A 16,597-nucleotide genomic window follows, 5' to 3' on the forward strand; every position below is an offset into this window, starting at 1 on the left:
TGTATGAGTGTTATAAAATTGAAATATGTAATAAGTGCCCTTGCTGTTCACCAACAAATTCAATTTGACAACAAGTGTATTCGTTACTTTTCAGCTCTACCGAAGTTTAGAAACGAAAAATTGCAAATTGCGTAGCTCCTAATAACAAACCGGGTCCATTTCCGATGTCCACAGACTGCAAGGGTCCATGTAAAAATTTGTTTTGTTTCCCAACAGCTTTAGTTTATCTTTGAACAGTTACAGATTTGTACCTGGTTTGGCTTTGTCTTTGTTTTTGGTGCTGTCTCTGGCAACTGTTGATATTGATTGCACTTTGAGGTGGGGAAGAACGATGCAGAGCAGTTGCTGTCAGTGCGCATGCATTGTTCCTTCTCTTTGTACACTCTCCCACGAGCGTTTGTGAGTCGTGTTTTCTTCGTTGGATTATTGTCGTTTATGATAATATACCCTAAAATGAGTCGTTTGTTGGTCCAGTTAATGACTGTAGATAACATGCTGCCTAATGTTAGTTTTTGTTTTCAGCATGTTATATAGTGTGGCCTTGTATTTGTTTAGCTTGTTAGCATTTTTATTGTGCCAGGTATTTCTCTTTGGTATATGTTCGCATATGCAAACGTTTTGCATTGATAAGTACTCATTTGCATGTAATTGACCCTTTGTATTGAAATGATTGCTTTTGTAAAATGATTGCATTTGTAAATCAGTTATATGATTGATTAATCCACACAATTTGTATACAATTAGTAAGGTGTATAATTTTTGCATTTGGGACTTACCTGAGTTCTGTTTGGTGTATTTTCTTTACAGTTTTACAATATAAATGAATTAGAGCTGTTCTGCTGACACAACTAAATTAAAGAAGAGTTACACTCATTTGTTGTTCGATAGAAGTTGTCTGATAGAAGCTATTGGAACATCTAGGAATGACAGAACATTGGGTTACTAATTTATGTTTTATTTCATTTCATTTTATTTGATATTAAATTGTGAAAGTATTCTTGTCTCTTCTTTAAAGCGATCAATTCAGCAAGTTCAATGTATTTTTAAAAATGTAATGATTTTGAAATTTGTCAAAATGCCTTTTTTGTCTACAATTTATTGCTAACGCGGCGATGAAGCCCGCAAAACGAAAGCGGCATTTTGATTTATAATGCTGTTTTTGACTAAATAATCAGCAGCAAGCTTTTGGGGGAAATTGATCCAATTTGTTTAAGGAGGCATGCAATTTGCAATTTTTGTTTTCTAAACTTCAGTATAGCTGAAAAGCAGCATATAGGCTTATGGTCATTCTTTTCTGTTGATGAATAAAAGGGCCACTTATATTTGGCGTGAATGACTTTTTTTTTCGCAAACATCTGCAATTGGGGTCCTTGGAAAATTGGATTTCTAAAAAAGGTCTCTGACTCCAAACATTTGAGAACCCCTGCTATATAGTTCCAAATGAGAAATACATGTTACTTAGATATGTATTTTGTGAAAAGATTGGTGCTGCATAAGAGTTTTAAACCATTTTAAATAACCAGTAATTAATATTGCATAATGAGATTATTAGCCCCTTAAAAACCCCAATAGATTTATAAGGAACCAAGGATGCTATGTAGAATCATATAAAACCTCTGAAACACCTTTACTTTTTAGAGTGAACCACAGGTGGGTGAGTATAATCAGCACGTTCTGTTCAATTGAGAAATAGGTAAAAGTGCATACTTTTCAAAGAAGCATACACATTTGGATTCATCTTGTGTGTGTGTGTGTGTGTGTGTGTGTGTGTGTGTGTGCGTGTGTGTGCACGCGCACAGCACCATACAACAATGTTGCTGAACAACGCAAGACTCTATGTAGCCCCACAATATAAGGCTAGACCAATGACGCTGCAGGCTTTGAGCGGATTTTCTCCGGTCCCAACAAAGCTATCCCATAAACCATCTGTGCACTGGACAGCAGATGATTGTGATACTTCACTGAGGTCTATAGCAGGGTCGGGGTTTCATTAAATCCAGACAGCCTTTACTCTGCAGCTGCAGGCCTCCCTCCAGCCTGAGAACGGTGACTGCAAGCTGCTTCGCCCCACTGTGTGTGAAGAGGGGTGGTTTGCTTTGACACATGACAGTAAATCTAAGAGAATGCAGCCTCCCACGACAATACACATTCAATTGGAATTATAAGGTAAATTGTTGTATAAAGGCACCCCAAGAATCGTAAGAGATACTTTGTGGGCATCCAAGGGAAGAAGAGGTCCTACTCTTTTTATGTTGCAAGAGTGATCATGAAAACAAATAGTAGCACGTACACAATTATTAAAATGTGTTCATGTATTTTCATTCTACAATTGGGGCAGCAGTCCATGCTCCCAAATCAGCTCAGAGATCGTTTGTTGGTGGTTTATTTTGAATACAACATGAAACGATGTCTTAATAAAGTCATCGTATTAACACAATCACCTAAAACTTAACATTTTCTGTAAATAAGCAGAAAAACCCATCATGGCAAGAATCTAAAAAGCCTACATATAATGCATTAAATTCCACCAATAGTTTTTTTAAATATATTTATTTTAATCCATGCCAGCATGCAGTATGCCCATACTGTACTAGACCTTGCAAATAAATCTCTCCGTCTCTGTGTCTACAGATTACCAATGTGTGTAACAGTCTTACCTTGTTCTGCAAACTTATTTATGCTTCAGCATCAATAATTCAACAAGCATAGAACATTTCTCTTCTTCAAACGTTTATAAAAGTTAATAATTCTCCTTGTAATACAATTGGCTATAAGATCCCATCCATCCGCAATTCTGGAATTGGTAAACCAAAGGCTGCTGGCTGCCCTGCACATGTTACAGCTGCAGTACATAGACAGGGGAATTGATTATAACGCCATCAAACAGAAAAACTATGAGCACATGCCCTCCCCACCACCACCACCATTGTGACCTTATCAAATACTGATTCATATGTATATTCATATGTAAACATTGTAATTAGAGGACACCAGTGTTTTTATTCCATGCACGTACTTTGTCAAATAATTTCCATGCAGTACAATACAATCAAATGTATACAACACACACTGCATCACAAAATACTATATATATATATATATATATATATATATATATATATATATATATATATATATATATATATATATATATATATATATATATATATATATATATGTGCGTGTGTGTGGGTGTGTGTGTGTGCTTTATATGATTTTTTTTTTTTTTGGGGGGGGGGGGCAAATTACACCAAAAATATTGATATGAAAAAAACAGTACATGTTGGTGGCGTGGGGGTGGGTTTTTCCAACACCAGCCCCCCTTCAGAAAAGAAATATATCAAGAACAATTTCCAAATATTAGATTTTAAAATCTGACTGTATAAAATAGAAAACCTTGGATTAAAAACAACGACAGCACAGTGCGTCCAGTGAATGAGATTGTCTTGTTTTACAGATCATGTCCGAAAGTTCAACTGATCATTTCAAATGTAAGTGACTCCTGCCGGCCATGTCAATATTGGTAAATAATAGGTAAATAATAGCAGGAGACTGCCCTCCCCCAAACCGCAAACCAAAAACCAACCGTTGGAGATTTCTTTCGTCTGCACTTCAACCATCAAACGGGCTTTATCCACGCCAATACCTAGCTTCATACCGCACAATGCGTCCCGGTGGAGCCACGAGTGCACTTTTGCTGGTCGCTGTCACGAAATTATCTCTGAGAAGCCATTTTTTTCGGGCATACGAACAAACACGTTTGGAGACCATTTTGTATAAAATGCAAAACGTCCGTTGATCAGATTCATCTGTTTAGTTCCGTGTAAAGTAATGGTGCTGATAATAGAAATAATGCTGGCAACAATTACAATTAATATGATTGAGAGTTAACTGATTCTTTCACGTTTCTATGCAACATTATTAAAGTAATAAAAATTGTAAAAATCCAACAGGATAATTATTGGTCTTCCATACAAGAGAATGTTGATCATAATGTATCATTATTGCATTCAAGGCAATATTTCTTTAAACACAGCAGTAGGGATTTTACTCTCGCATTTGGGCGAGCAAGGTCCATTTTGAATTCAAACGGGATAAAAATGGTCGTGTTATATGCATGTCTGTGAACTCGTGAAAGGATAGCTCAAGAGTATTCATCTAAGAGCGTGCAGAATATTATGAAAGGAATAAATAAATCATGTGGTGTCCCCGCTGTTGAAAGAGCTCCACACCCCATCTAGACAGATCCTAATCTTGCCACCCAAAAAAGCTATTTTTTGCGTGTCTTTTTTACAACTGAAAATACAAAAATGCATCGCTTCTTTTAAGTATTTATTTTTAAACAATTGCAATTTGCATTGCTATATCCTATTCAACAATATTAGTTTCGGCAGTATCTCAGTTGCGTGTCTTCTTTTCTCCTCTCACTCATGTTTTGCACACTTCCTTTTTTTTCAAACAGGGAAACAAACAGCACGAGAAGGGAAGGAAGTGCAGCACGCACCAGGGGTCTGACAAAAAAACTGGGGGGAGGGGGGCGTGATGATGAGAGATGCGGCTCTGGATGGTTGGAAGAAGCCGCCGCCGACTGTCGTAAAAACAGTAAGACGGCAAAGAAGAGCAAGAGAGCAGAGAGAAAGGGAATTCAATGCGGTGTGCCGCAATAAAATGATATGACGGCAATAAAAGTTTATAGCGTATAAATTTCTGAAGGTTAAGAACTAAACGGCTGTAAAGCAAACACGCCGGGAGAAAGAGGAAGGCGGCAGTATGGAGATAGACACACACTGAAAGTATTATGGAGAACGGAGAGGCCCTTCTTGATCAGTATTTTTTGATGATAAGATTGATGAGAGGGGACAAGAAATATCTGGATGATGTCAAGTATATACATATTCCACGTTAAGCATTGTAGTCCGCGTGTTGCGTTTTTTTGGGATGAAAAACTGGAGTGGTTTGAATGGCCTCTTTGATACTGCACTTTGGGTTGGAGGAAAATCGCCTCCCTACTACTCTCAGCATTCTTTCGAGGGGGGAGTTTTATGGTTTTGCTGCCGTTTACCTCCGTGGGGATATCTTTGCAGGCCGCTTGTGTCTACGCGTTGCTGTGTTGTGTCTCTCCCCCGACCTCCTTTTGTCTTCCTCAGTTGCATCCTTACAGTGCGGGTCATAAAATCACCCCCTTCGCTCAATCCAAAGAAAAACACCCAAGACAGCAGAAACACCGAAGACTGAAAAACTGGGCTCTCGCCTTCGGGTTCCACAGGATAGGACCGGGCCCGGGCTGGAACCTCATACACAGGGAGGGCAGAGCAATTCTGGGCCTGCACTTAGGAAACGATGGCTTACCATTAGAGGCCATGTCAGCTTTTACAATACATGTTCGTAATTTTTTATTTTATGTGGTGCTCTCGTGCTCTGGTTTCGCTGTGCTCGTCTGATAACGACTCAAATTTCCAAAGGCTGAAACCTCGGGAACTGTGCTGCAGGCTCTTCAGATAATGGTAACAATTGCTTTTTACACTCTGTTTGCAGCCTATAATTTAACAGGATGGCGCGCGTGCACACACCTACACACACACACGCACACACGCACACACACACATAGGCTCGCACACAGACAACGTGCGAATTTGTGCCTGTGCGCGCTTCTATTGTAACATGCTCGCGGGACATATTCGAATGTTAAACATCAGTTATGATTTTCAAGTATTTGAAATAAATGTAATGCGTATTTCACTATAATTTTTGTTTTTAACATTCCAATGAGTCCGTTTGTATTTTAGCCTGACAAAATGTAGTTTGTCACGCTCTTAATTTCATAAGTGCATTATCTGTAAAGTAGAGGCATGCTTTCATAATAAAAAAACACAGTAATAATAATAATAATAATAATAATAATAATAATAATAATAATAATATAATAATAATAATAATAATAATAATAATAATAATAATAATAATAATAATAATAATAATAATAAGGATTTTCTTCAGCAATTTTAATTTAATTAATTACATTGGCAATCTCTTATGTTACTGACCAATTTTTCTCTCTTTTGCTTTCGAGTCCCCAATCACTACTGCGTGCAGTTTTAAATTGAAGCAGACAATGTTATTTTAGAGCTGGACAATCTGGAATTAAAATGAATTCAAGACGCAGAATTTATTGTAGCGCTCTAATAATTAATGGTCACTTGATGGCGCTCTTGCACCGCTATTAACAAAAGACCGATACAAGCTCTGCTCAACATTCAGAAAAATGCCCAACCCCATGTTATGTTCACAACTAGATTTAGGTTTTTAATTTAGGATATCACAGGGACTGGTCCACCTTGGTTTTATACAAGTATGCAAGTATATGCCATGCATAGGTATCTTGCAAAATATATATAGTTTCAATCAGAATCAAGGAGGGTCTGGAAGGAATTGTGACCACATTAAACGGCCAAAGGTGTATTTGATGATCTGATGTGACCCTGTTTGATGGCAGCACACAGAAGAAACGAATTAACAAATGCAATCTGTTTTCTCCGAACGTGTAAAAAAAAGCATCAACCCATGCATCCACAATCTTGGCCGGCAGACTTTACAGCGGCTGTATTGAATTTAAAATTTTGTTGTTTGCGGTGTAATTAATTTTGGCTATTCGGATAAATAGATAGAAAATACTGGTGAACTCTTTGTGAAATTTAGTAATGTGATTTACAAAATGACAATTTCATCACGCTAGCGCATAATAGTATTTAAGCAACAGACACAACTTATACATAACGCCTTGATAGTCAACATATAAAGAAACCCTATTCTTACACTGGATCCATAGAGGACAATACGCATATATTGAGCAATGATTCAAGGTGTTTATTCATCCATTTACTTAAATTTGAATATTCGTTGCTTTTTTTTGTAATCAAGTCTTCGAAAGCCATCCTACACCCTCATTAGGAAGCATCCCTCCGTCCACAGTTCACACCTCGACAGGAGGGACTACATCTGTATGAGGACAATTAAAAGCCGTGGTTTTTCTGCCCGGTTAAGGGCATTTACGGCCTCCGCTCTCGCAAAGGGCGCTCATAACCCCCCTTTGTGCTTCTTTGCTGCGAGGACGTAAACAAGCAAACACAACCACGTCAGGTTTATGGGACTTTATAGTTGCTTAAACCGTTTACAGCCGTTTCCAGAGCTTATTACCCCCAGCCCCTTCTCGCATGTATATGAAGATCATATTTATAAAATGATCAAAACGCAGCGTCCAGACCCTGTGGCTCTTTATTTCGAAAGCCAATACCCCAATCGCATTGACACGTGGGCGGGGAAAGAGCTGCTTAGCAATTAACGGGGACGTGGTGTTGTGATGCAGAGAATACAATCTCTTATCTGCCTTCAATTCTAATTTTCAGAAGGTGTACGTGTGTGTGCAATTGGTCGAAACTTTTATTAACACAAGGGCGCGCGCACATCATTCTCTGTTTTTCATCCTCTCCATCCTCCGGCTCTCTTTGCGTTAGACGCGCGCCAGCCAACGCCAGGGGGAAAGTGCAGCGAGTGTGCGCACGCTCGTGCATGTTTGTTCGTGCACGGAGAAGCCAATGGGACGAAGAGCTGATAATAGATGCAAATTATCTTGAAACACACATACTACGAGGGAGACAGGGATAGGGGGGGATGGAGAGAGAGGGAGCGCGTGTGTGTGTGTGCATGTATGCGTGCGTGTGTGAGAGAGAGGGGAGAGAGAATATGAAACAAGTCATTTGCAGAAGAGTAAATCACAGAAAAGCCGTTTGAGAGCAAGACAGGGCTCCAGCTTTCAACGCTAACGCCGGAATTGTGATGCGCGCCAGTCTTTCCTCCTCCTTCACTCCCCCCTCTCCGGTTTCTTCATCGCTGGATATTTCATGGAATCGGTGTGAAAGTTGTTGTTTTTGTGGCGGCGGCATTGTCTGCTCCCGCTCCGGTTGCTCGTCGTCACCGAGATCACCTCGTCAGTTGTGGCGGTGAGGGGGAACACCACAGCAGACTCTCGCTCACTCTCTCCCTCCCGTCTGTCTCCGTCTGGTGCTCTTTTTCTATAGCCTTGAAAAACACAACCGAAGCAGACAAACACAACAGAGTGCCGCCGCTCACTTATACTCTGACTCTACAGACGAGGAACCAAAAAAAAAAAAAGAACAAATCAGCAAAAGATGAGTTCCTATTTCGTCAATTCACTCTTCTCCAAATACAAAAGCGGCGACTCGTTACGTCCAAATTATTATGAGTGTGGCTTCGCGCAGGACCTCGCTGGTAGCCGGCCCACTGTCGTGTATGGTCCGGGCTCCGGTGCCACCTTCCAGCACGCTCCTCAGATCCAGGACTTCTATCACCATAGCGCCTCAACACTGCCCAGCAATCCGTACCAGCAGACTCCTTGCGCGGTGACGTGCCACGGCGAGTCTGGCAACTTCTATGGATATGACGCCCTGCAAAGGCAGACCCTCTTCGGCGCGCAGGACGCGGATTTGGTCCAATACAGCGACTGTAAACTGGGAGGCGCACCCGGACTCAGCGGCGAGGACGCGGAGGGAACAGACCAGAGCCCCTCACCGACGCAGCTCTTTCCCTGGATGAGGCCGCAAGGTGAGAACTTTCTTTCTCGATCTTTGCAAGACATCCTCACAAAGAAGATCTCTGTAGGAGGGGACAGGATATTGGAGAGTTTGGAGGCTAAAGGGACAAAAGTTGGAGAGTCACTATTTAATGAAGGTAATTGGGGCTTTCCTGTGTTCAAAGCGGAAGACAAAGAAACATTTATGGTTTTATTGCCGGCACCAAAAGTTGTGAATGACCTCTGGGTTTAAATTGCACCAACCATAGTGTGGTGGATGGTCGAACACAGAGAAAGGAAGCAGACTCAGGAAAGAATGGCTTTCGTGTGTGTGCATGTGTGTGTGTGCGTGCGCGCGCGCGCTTGAGTGTGTGTGTTTGCCCGTGCGTGCGCGTGTTTGCACACCAAAGGCAGAAATGAACCTCATCAGTGAGCCCCGTCTGAAACAGTTGGGAAACTCTTGTTGGAGCTCCAAAAGTATTAGCGGCTCCCAATGACTTGCTTTAGACATGCAGCTCTGACCTGGGTTAAACTTTTACTGCGTTTTCCCTTTTACGGCTTACTTGTGGTCTTCTGAATTATTCAGCAACACGGGGGCCATGCTGCCTGCATGGGAGAGATGGGGGTGTAGGACGACGGAGAGGGAAAAAAGAAATGAGGTTCGCTTTTATGTTTTAGCACACACGGTGTGTGCGTATGTAATTTGTGTGTGAGTGAGGGTAACAGAGGAAGAATTGGAACGGTAACTGAATCATTCTTTGATCCGACGGGTGGTCCACTATCTTTTTGTGCATTGAGTCTTGCTGCGCACACTTTGTTTTGATCATTTTTGGTTCAAGAATAAAAACGCAAGGGACCTTCATAATTGCAGTATATTGACTATCGTCAAATGAAAACAACAATTCTGCAATGATTCATCACTGCTGCTAAAACAGTAGTGGGGTAGAGTTCACTTTTAAGTAAGTGCCCTTTCACAAGCTTGTGTAAACTACAACACCTTCTAGCAATGTATTAATCCTTTTGTGTATAATGCCATGGACCTCCTGCTTGTTCCAACACCTCTGCGCGTTTTACAGCTTTTAAGATAAAATCGGGATTCATATTACAATATTAGTCGTGGGATTGATGGTTTTGTATGAAGTGATTCTGTGTTCGGTGATGAGAATCAAAACAGGAAAAGGCGTGCCATGTTTTTACAGTACAATGCAGTTTTACACCCTAAACCCATGATGGTAAATTTCACCTTTACACAAAAAAACACAAATAATCTCGTAATAACAACAATAGACTCAGGAGCACTATCTTCATTTTTCATTTTCGTATTAGTCCAATAAAAATGTCTTGGAAAACCCTGAATTGTCCATGTGTTGCAGTGAGAAAATGCCTTCCAAAACCCTCAAGACTATTCCTTTATTTGCAAATTAGTCAAAAATATCCCATACCGCTAAAATTACTTTGGAGCCACATGAATTCTTTTTCCCTCCATTAACCTGCGCTGTCAATTAGTGCTATATTAAAACAACGAAAACCAAACGGAGTTATGCAACAACTTGTCTTGAAAATGAAGTCAGGACAAGGATGCGTCCTGCTAAGCCATTGCCACATTAAAAGAATCAAGAATGAAAGAAATCAAAGAATGAAGAAATTATTTACATTTAATTTCAAAAGTCGTTGAGAGTGAAGTTTTTTTTTCCCTACTAAAAATGATTTACTGGTTCTAATGTCTGATATTTATGACGAGTGGCATATTTAGTCCGTGTGGCGCATCCATCCCCTTTTATAGTAGGCTATCAAAGCGTAAGACAAACAGTTTTATGGAAATATAATCACTCACATAAATGCCCCGCGTGTGTAAACCGTCGGGAGTCGGACGTCACAATGTGTTATATTTTTTTTAATGTAACCTTTAATTTTTTATGGGGGTTGAGACCGTTTTATATGAGAAGTCATGTCGTGTTTTTTAATTAAAAATGTATATTTCGTTTTTTCCACTGCGCACCTGAACGAACGTATTTTTTAACATGTAAACGAAATTATCACCAGGTGTGGTAAATTATAACGGTGGGTATTTGGAGCGAAAACGTATCAGCCCTTATAGTGTATGTGACTTGTGGCCTACAGTAGATAAATTAGTAATTGTCCTAATCACTTAGGCTTATTAATCATTTATGAATTTTATATTGAAGTTGTGGTGAGCTTAACTGCTTTCCTGCCAGGGCAACAAATCTGCAACAACCTTGCCCGGGTGTACGGTGAACTATAATTCCCCTCACGCTTCATCTAAAGTTTTTCATTAATTGAAGCGTTTCATGACACCTCGATCTGAAGTTTTTCCATGAATTGAAGTGTCTCGTTGCAGATAACCCCTACGTTTGCATTCAAAGAAATGGACTGTATTATTTCCATATAGGATGCATGTTTTCCTACAATTCTTATTAAATAATAAAATAGCATTTCTTTTTCTTCTTCTGCGGGCTGCTGTGATTGTAAAAAGCATTGCATACACTTTATTCAATATGTCCTATTGGTGTTTGCGGGTTGTAAGCGTTAAGCATCCAGTCTGTAATAATATCTCCCCGTTTCCTGCCTTGTTTTCTCCTCCTCCCCCAGTAGCTGCCGGAAGGAGGCGAGGTCGGCAGACGTACAGCCGTTACCAGACTCTGGAGCTGGAGAAGGAATTCTTATTCAACCCGTACCTGACCCGAAAGCGCCGCATTGAGGTGTCGCACGCGCTAGCGCTGACAGAGAGACAAGTGAAGATCTGGTTCCAGAACCGCAGGATGAAGTGGAAAAAGGAGAACAACAAGGACAAGTTTCCCAGCAGCAAGAGCGAACAGGAAGCGGTGGAGCGGGAGAGAAGGGAGAAAGAGCTCCGGGATGGCGGGACAGTAGGCGCGGGAGGTGGAGGAGGCGGCGAAGGTGGAGGCGGAGGAGCCTCGGTGCCGGTAGCGGGAACAGCTGGATCACAAGCCTCTTTGAGCAATGACTGCTGTGAGAAAACTCATAAGCAGATGTAGAATAAAAGATCAATTTGTCGAGCTAGTTGCGGGCAAGACGGCTACTTAGGGTGCGGGGGATTGTTATGTCCGAAATGGGGATTTGACTGTTCTAAATCCACCTTTCAATCGACAGGATCGAATTTTAGTTTCCAAGACGGCGAACTGGTAGAACTGGAAGGGCCTCGCTGCACAGTTCTCCTGACTGTAAGGAATTAAAAAAAAGAAAAAAGTAATCTAAGGAGGGCGGGATTAATCAATCCAATAACATATAGTCTATACTTTAGTGAAGAAAAAAGAATGATACAACAACGATAGCTTCCTTTCTTTGTTGAACACTCGTCGTGGAAACATTTCTATATTGTTCGAAGTTTGTCATTAACAATTTTATCTTTGGCAGCTGTATATTTTTTAAGTTAAAATGATGATGGTGCACTTTTTACTGTACTTCACACTCTTTTGTTGTTGTTGTTGTTATGGCAATTGTTATTAATGATGAAGTTGATGCGTAGCAATTAATGAAATGTCCAACAACATGAAACTGCCTATTTATGCCGTTTTAGTAGTTCGGAATCTCTCTCTGTTTTTTTTTAAACACTCTAATCGTCGTTTATCATTTTAGTTTGTTTTTGATTGATGGTGTTGGTTTATGCTGTCTTCCTTTTCTCTTTTGGAATTAAAAGCATGCGCACAGTGCGGTTAATAAAGAGAAAACACTTATAAATAAAAACGATTTTAAAATGTTCAAATATAGTGCTTTGTTCTATATTTTAAAGTTTGGTTGCTGTTTTTTTAATAACCCACTAGCCTATTTAGTGTTCTATGGACCATCCTTGACGATATTCCTTCAGACGAATAGTTCCTTGTTTCTTTTTTTTGAAACTTCTGTTGCTAAATATTATTTTCTGTCACAGAGTGTTAAAAGTAGTGCGGTTTAAGCCTATTTAAAGACATTTCACACGCATGCGCACCTCCGTGCACATTAACGGGCAAGCACTCACACATATAAACAGGCACGACGCAAACACACACATATACACACATACACAAACACACACGGACCCACACACACTGAAAAGTTACACGCGCACACAATCATTTGCGGATTTACACTTTTATTTATGGAAGACTCTTCAAATGGTTTCATTGCAAGTCTGCAGATTTATAATGTTCCCAATTCATTATCATACCAAAAACTTGCAGCAGGGTTGTTTCCATATGAAAGGATTTGGTTTATTTCCTTTGAATGAGTCACTGGTTTGTGTTCTGGTCATGCACTAACCGCAAGGAATCATGGGACTTTTTTTTTTTTTTTTTACACAAAAGCACTTAAAATATGCGCCATGATGCAATTTAAACCTTGCACTCGAGCAAGCGGTGGGATTGGCAGACTTTTTCTTGGCAAAAGTGATTCCTCGTGTTATATTGTACAAGCATTGATTTCTCAGTGGATTAGGGAAAAACTTTACAGAGAGCTTCACAACGCCATTACAGCACAGTACTGTAATGTACTTAATGACAGTATCGTATACTTTGCTGTATTTTTAATGTTGCTTAGTCCATCTTGGAAAAAACTGAGTCTGTTTCAAGTTGTGCTGGCTTAATTTTTAGCTTTATGAAAATGTTTGCCTGCGTATCATACAATATCATTGCCAATTTACAAGTAACTGTCCTGTTGATGAGCTGTAGGCTGAGTCTGGTGCATACAGAAGGACTTCCATATCGCTAACGGGCACCGGAGGTTCCGTTGCAAGGGATCGATCGTTAATGTAATATAGTCGTCGTAAATTCAATGCATACTTTTTTCCTTGGTTCGGGAATTTACATTTGATAGCGGTCCATAGGTGAGAATGCTTACTGTATATTGTGTTTTACTGGCAGTAGAGAGGAATAAGCATCTTGATGACTTTTGATTGCAGGTGTCACAGTTACCATAACCCTACTTCCTATTGTATGGAAATGGAGATATTCCTAATCTTTCAGAATCTCCAAATTTGACATAACCTGACCTTTGACCTGCATGTAAATTAGCTAATGGCTGCATTTACATGCAGACAAGAACCCTCAAAAACCACACAAACCTTGGCAGGTTTCAGGTTTTTAACTACCATAGAAACTGAATCCGTACCCTGAAAAAGCTCATATTCAGGTTTTTAAAAACTCAATGAGACACCTGAGTTCCTCTTTTATATTTCAAGCAAATAGTCGTTTAAACACACTCCTTCTAAGGAGGCATTTGTTTGTTTTTTGCGCATGCTCAATCTCAAAGGAATTTGTGTCTTTGCGGAGCAAAAGTACTGATGAAATGTGCCGCAATGCTGTTTACTAGCGAAAGCTTGATGGGGAAGAAAAAAAAAGAAAACACACATTATGTTGCTATTTACGAAGAAGCCTAATTAGAATACATCGAGTGCAGGTTTCAATTTCTATAACAATTAACATAACCATCATCGCTACAGCACTGAAGCAGAGATAGTTTGAATGTTTCAGAATCACAAATTTTGATAGAACCCCACCCAAACCTAAATATGACTGCATTTAAGCATAGCCATAGTGGGTGCATTTACATGCCGTCAATAATATGATGAAAACTTGATTACTGCTAACTTTTGGGTTTTTAAATACCACTTAAAACAGTTGCATAATCCTGAATAATCTCATATTAGGGGTTTTTAAAAAGACCCTTTTTAACTGAGTACGACCCAATTCCTGTTTTGTTGCATATAACTTTTCATTTTGTCAAACCATTATTAACATCACAGAGACAACTCAAGGATACATAAACTGCAGTTTCCAGATGATAATTTGTTTTACCAAGGGGTAATATTACACATCTATTTGACCCTATGAGAAAAAAGCATAGCCTCTGAACATAACAGCAAGTTGTGCCACCTTGGGTAGCAGTTACTGAAATCAAATATTTCCCAAGAGAGATGACTTTTTCACACCACTGTCTCAGAATTTTGGGCTATTCTTTGCAGACTTGTTTTATTTCTGTAATATTGGAGGCTTTTTCTAGCTTGAACTATCAGTTTAAGGTCACAACACATCTCAATTGATTTTATATCCTGACTTTTACATAGCCACTCCAAATCCTTGATTTTGTTGTGTTTCAGCCATTTTGACGTGAACTCACGCTTTGGATAGTTGTATTGCTGGATGATCCAAGAACACTTGAGTGTGAGGGCATGAACTGATGGCTGGTTGTTAGCCTTTAGGATCATCTGGTAAAACAGTGGAATTATATTTTCCGGTGATCACAGCAAGTCGTCCTGGTCCACAGAAAGCAAAGCAGACCCAGGCCATCACATTCTCATCACCATAATTGACTGCTGACATCATGTCTTTATCAAATGCTGTCCCATTGGCAAATATGGCTTGGTTTCTCCTGGCAACCCTCCCATTGATTAAATGTTTGTTCTTCTTACTTTGGAATCATAAACACTGACCTTAACTGAAGCCTGTGAGGCCTGCAGTTCTTTGAAACATTTTCTAGGTTCTCCTTGATGAGTTGTCACCGGACTCCTGGGGTAAACTTCGTTGGTCCCTGCCACTGTTCCCAATTTTCTCCATTTGTGGATTTTAGCCCGACAGGTACTCACTGGAGCAGTGGAGAATACACTGAAAGATTTCCCTCTTTTTTAATCAATTTTTTCAGAAATGTATTTGGAATGTGGCATGATGTGTTGGTTCTTGGAATTTTGTAGCCTTTTTCACTTCGTCTCACTCTAGTATATTCTATATGAATGATTTCTTAATTCAGCAAAGGGAGTGGCAATCAGGTTCGCATGGGGCAATCAGGGTGCAAGGGAGTTCACCACCAGGTCTACATGGGTTTTGTGGACATAGAAAAGGTACTCGACCCCGTCCTTCTCTGGGTTGACATGGGCTGTTTGGTCCCTGTACCACCATTGTAAGAGTTTGGTCCGCATTACCAGCTGTAAGTTAAATTGATTTCCAGTGGGGGTTGGACTCCGCCTGGGCTGCCCTTTGTCACCGTATCTGTTCATTATGGGGGCAACATGCCTCGGAGGTAGAGTGGGCGTCTCCCAGCCGAAAGGAAGTGGGTTCGATCCCCCGACCATCAAGACAATGTCTAAGTGTCCTTGAGCAACACACTGAACCCCCAGTTGCGCCTGATGCTGGGTCATCAGTAGGTAAATGACTAGTTGGTGTCAAGCGCTTTGAGTACCTAAGGTTGAAAAAAGCTATATAAGTGAAAGTCCATTTATCATTTACCATTACCTTTATGGACAGAATCTCTAGGTGATGAGAGTCCAGTTTGGGATTTTCAGAACTGCATCTCTGCAACTTGTGGATATTGTTGTGCTGTTGAATTCTTCAGGCTATGATCTTCAACCCTCAAAAGGGTGAAGTAACCTTTCCGGGTTAGGGATGATGTCCTGATCTAAGCGGAGAAGTTTAAGTATCTTACGGTCTTGTTCATGAGTGAGGAATTGGACGAGAGATCAACAGGCGGATCACAGCAGTGCCTGCTGTAATGCGGACTCTGTACGGGTCTGTCGGGGTAATTAAAGAACTGAGCCAAAATGGCGATGCTCTCTGCTTACCGGTCCATCTACGTTTCTGCCCTCATCTATAGTCAAGAGCTGTGGGTTGTGACTGAAAGAATGAGATCCCGGGTACAAGTGGCTGAAATGAGTTTCCTCCGCAGGGTGTCTGAAGAGACGGCATAAGAGATAAGCTGAGCTCGGTCATTCGGGACAGACTCAGAGTCGAGCCGCTGCTCCTCTTCGTTGAGAGTAGCAACTTGAGAGGGTGCGGGCATCTGGTTAGGATGTCTCCTGATTGCCTCCCTGGTGAGGTGCTCCAAGCACCCATATTTTTCAATGGTTACTTAGGAGTAGAACAAAATTAACGCTGTTCCACTCCAAATAATTTCCTCTCCATACACTGTAAAGCATTACTGCAGAACTGTAAAATCTAAATCAGAAGTAATATACTACTGTTAGCCAGTTTAAGAGTGTAAGTACAATTTTTGGTTAAAAAAAAG

The 16,597-nt window shown here is 40.4% G+C and overlaps 1 protein-coding gene across 2 annotated transcripts; it reads left to right on the forward strand.

The window, feature by feature from the left end:
- The first annotated feature begins 7,784 nt into the window (after nucleotides 1-7,784).
- hoxb8a (homeobox B8a) lies at nucleotides 7,785-11,690 on the forward strand. Of its 2 annotated transcripts, none has more exons than XM_088436992.1 (2): nucleotides 7,785-8,619; nucleotides 11,198-11,690. In XM_088436992.1, the coding sequence occupies exons 1-2, from the start codon at nucleotides 8,187-8,189 to the stop codon at nucleotides 11,602-11,604; spliced, it is 840 nt and encodes a 279-aa protein (XP_088293118.1). In that variant the 5' UTR covers nucleotides 7,785-8,186; the 3' UTR covers nucleotides 11,605-11,690. The 2 variants fall into 2 exon arrangements, with proteins under 2 accessions (XP_088293118.1, XP_088293119.1); XM_088436993.1 differs by having other exon boundaries at nucleotides 11,201-11,690.
- The last annotated feature ends 4,907 nt before the right edge of the window (nucleotides 11,691-16,597 follow it).

Source organism: Hippichthys cyanospilos, chromosome 16 (genome assembly GCF_059441005.1).
Source record: "Hippichthys cyanospilos isolate Australia breed blue-spotted pipefish chromosome 16, RoL_Hcya_1.0, whole genome shotgun sequence".
NCBI classification, from domain to species: domain Eukaryota; kingdom Metazoa; phylum Chordata; class Actinopteri; order Syngnathiformes; family Syngnathidae; genus Hippichthys; species Hippichthys cyanospilos.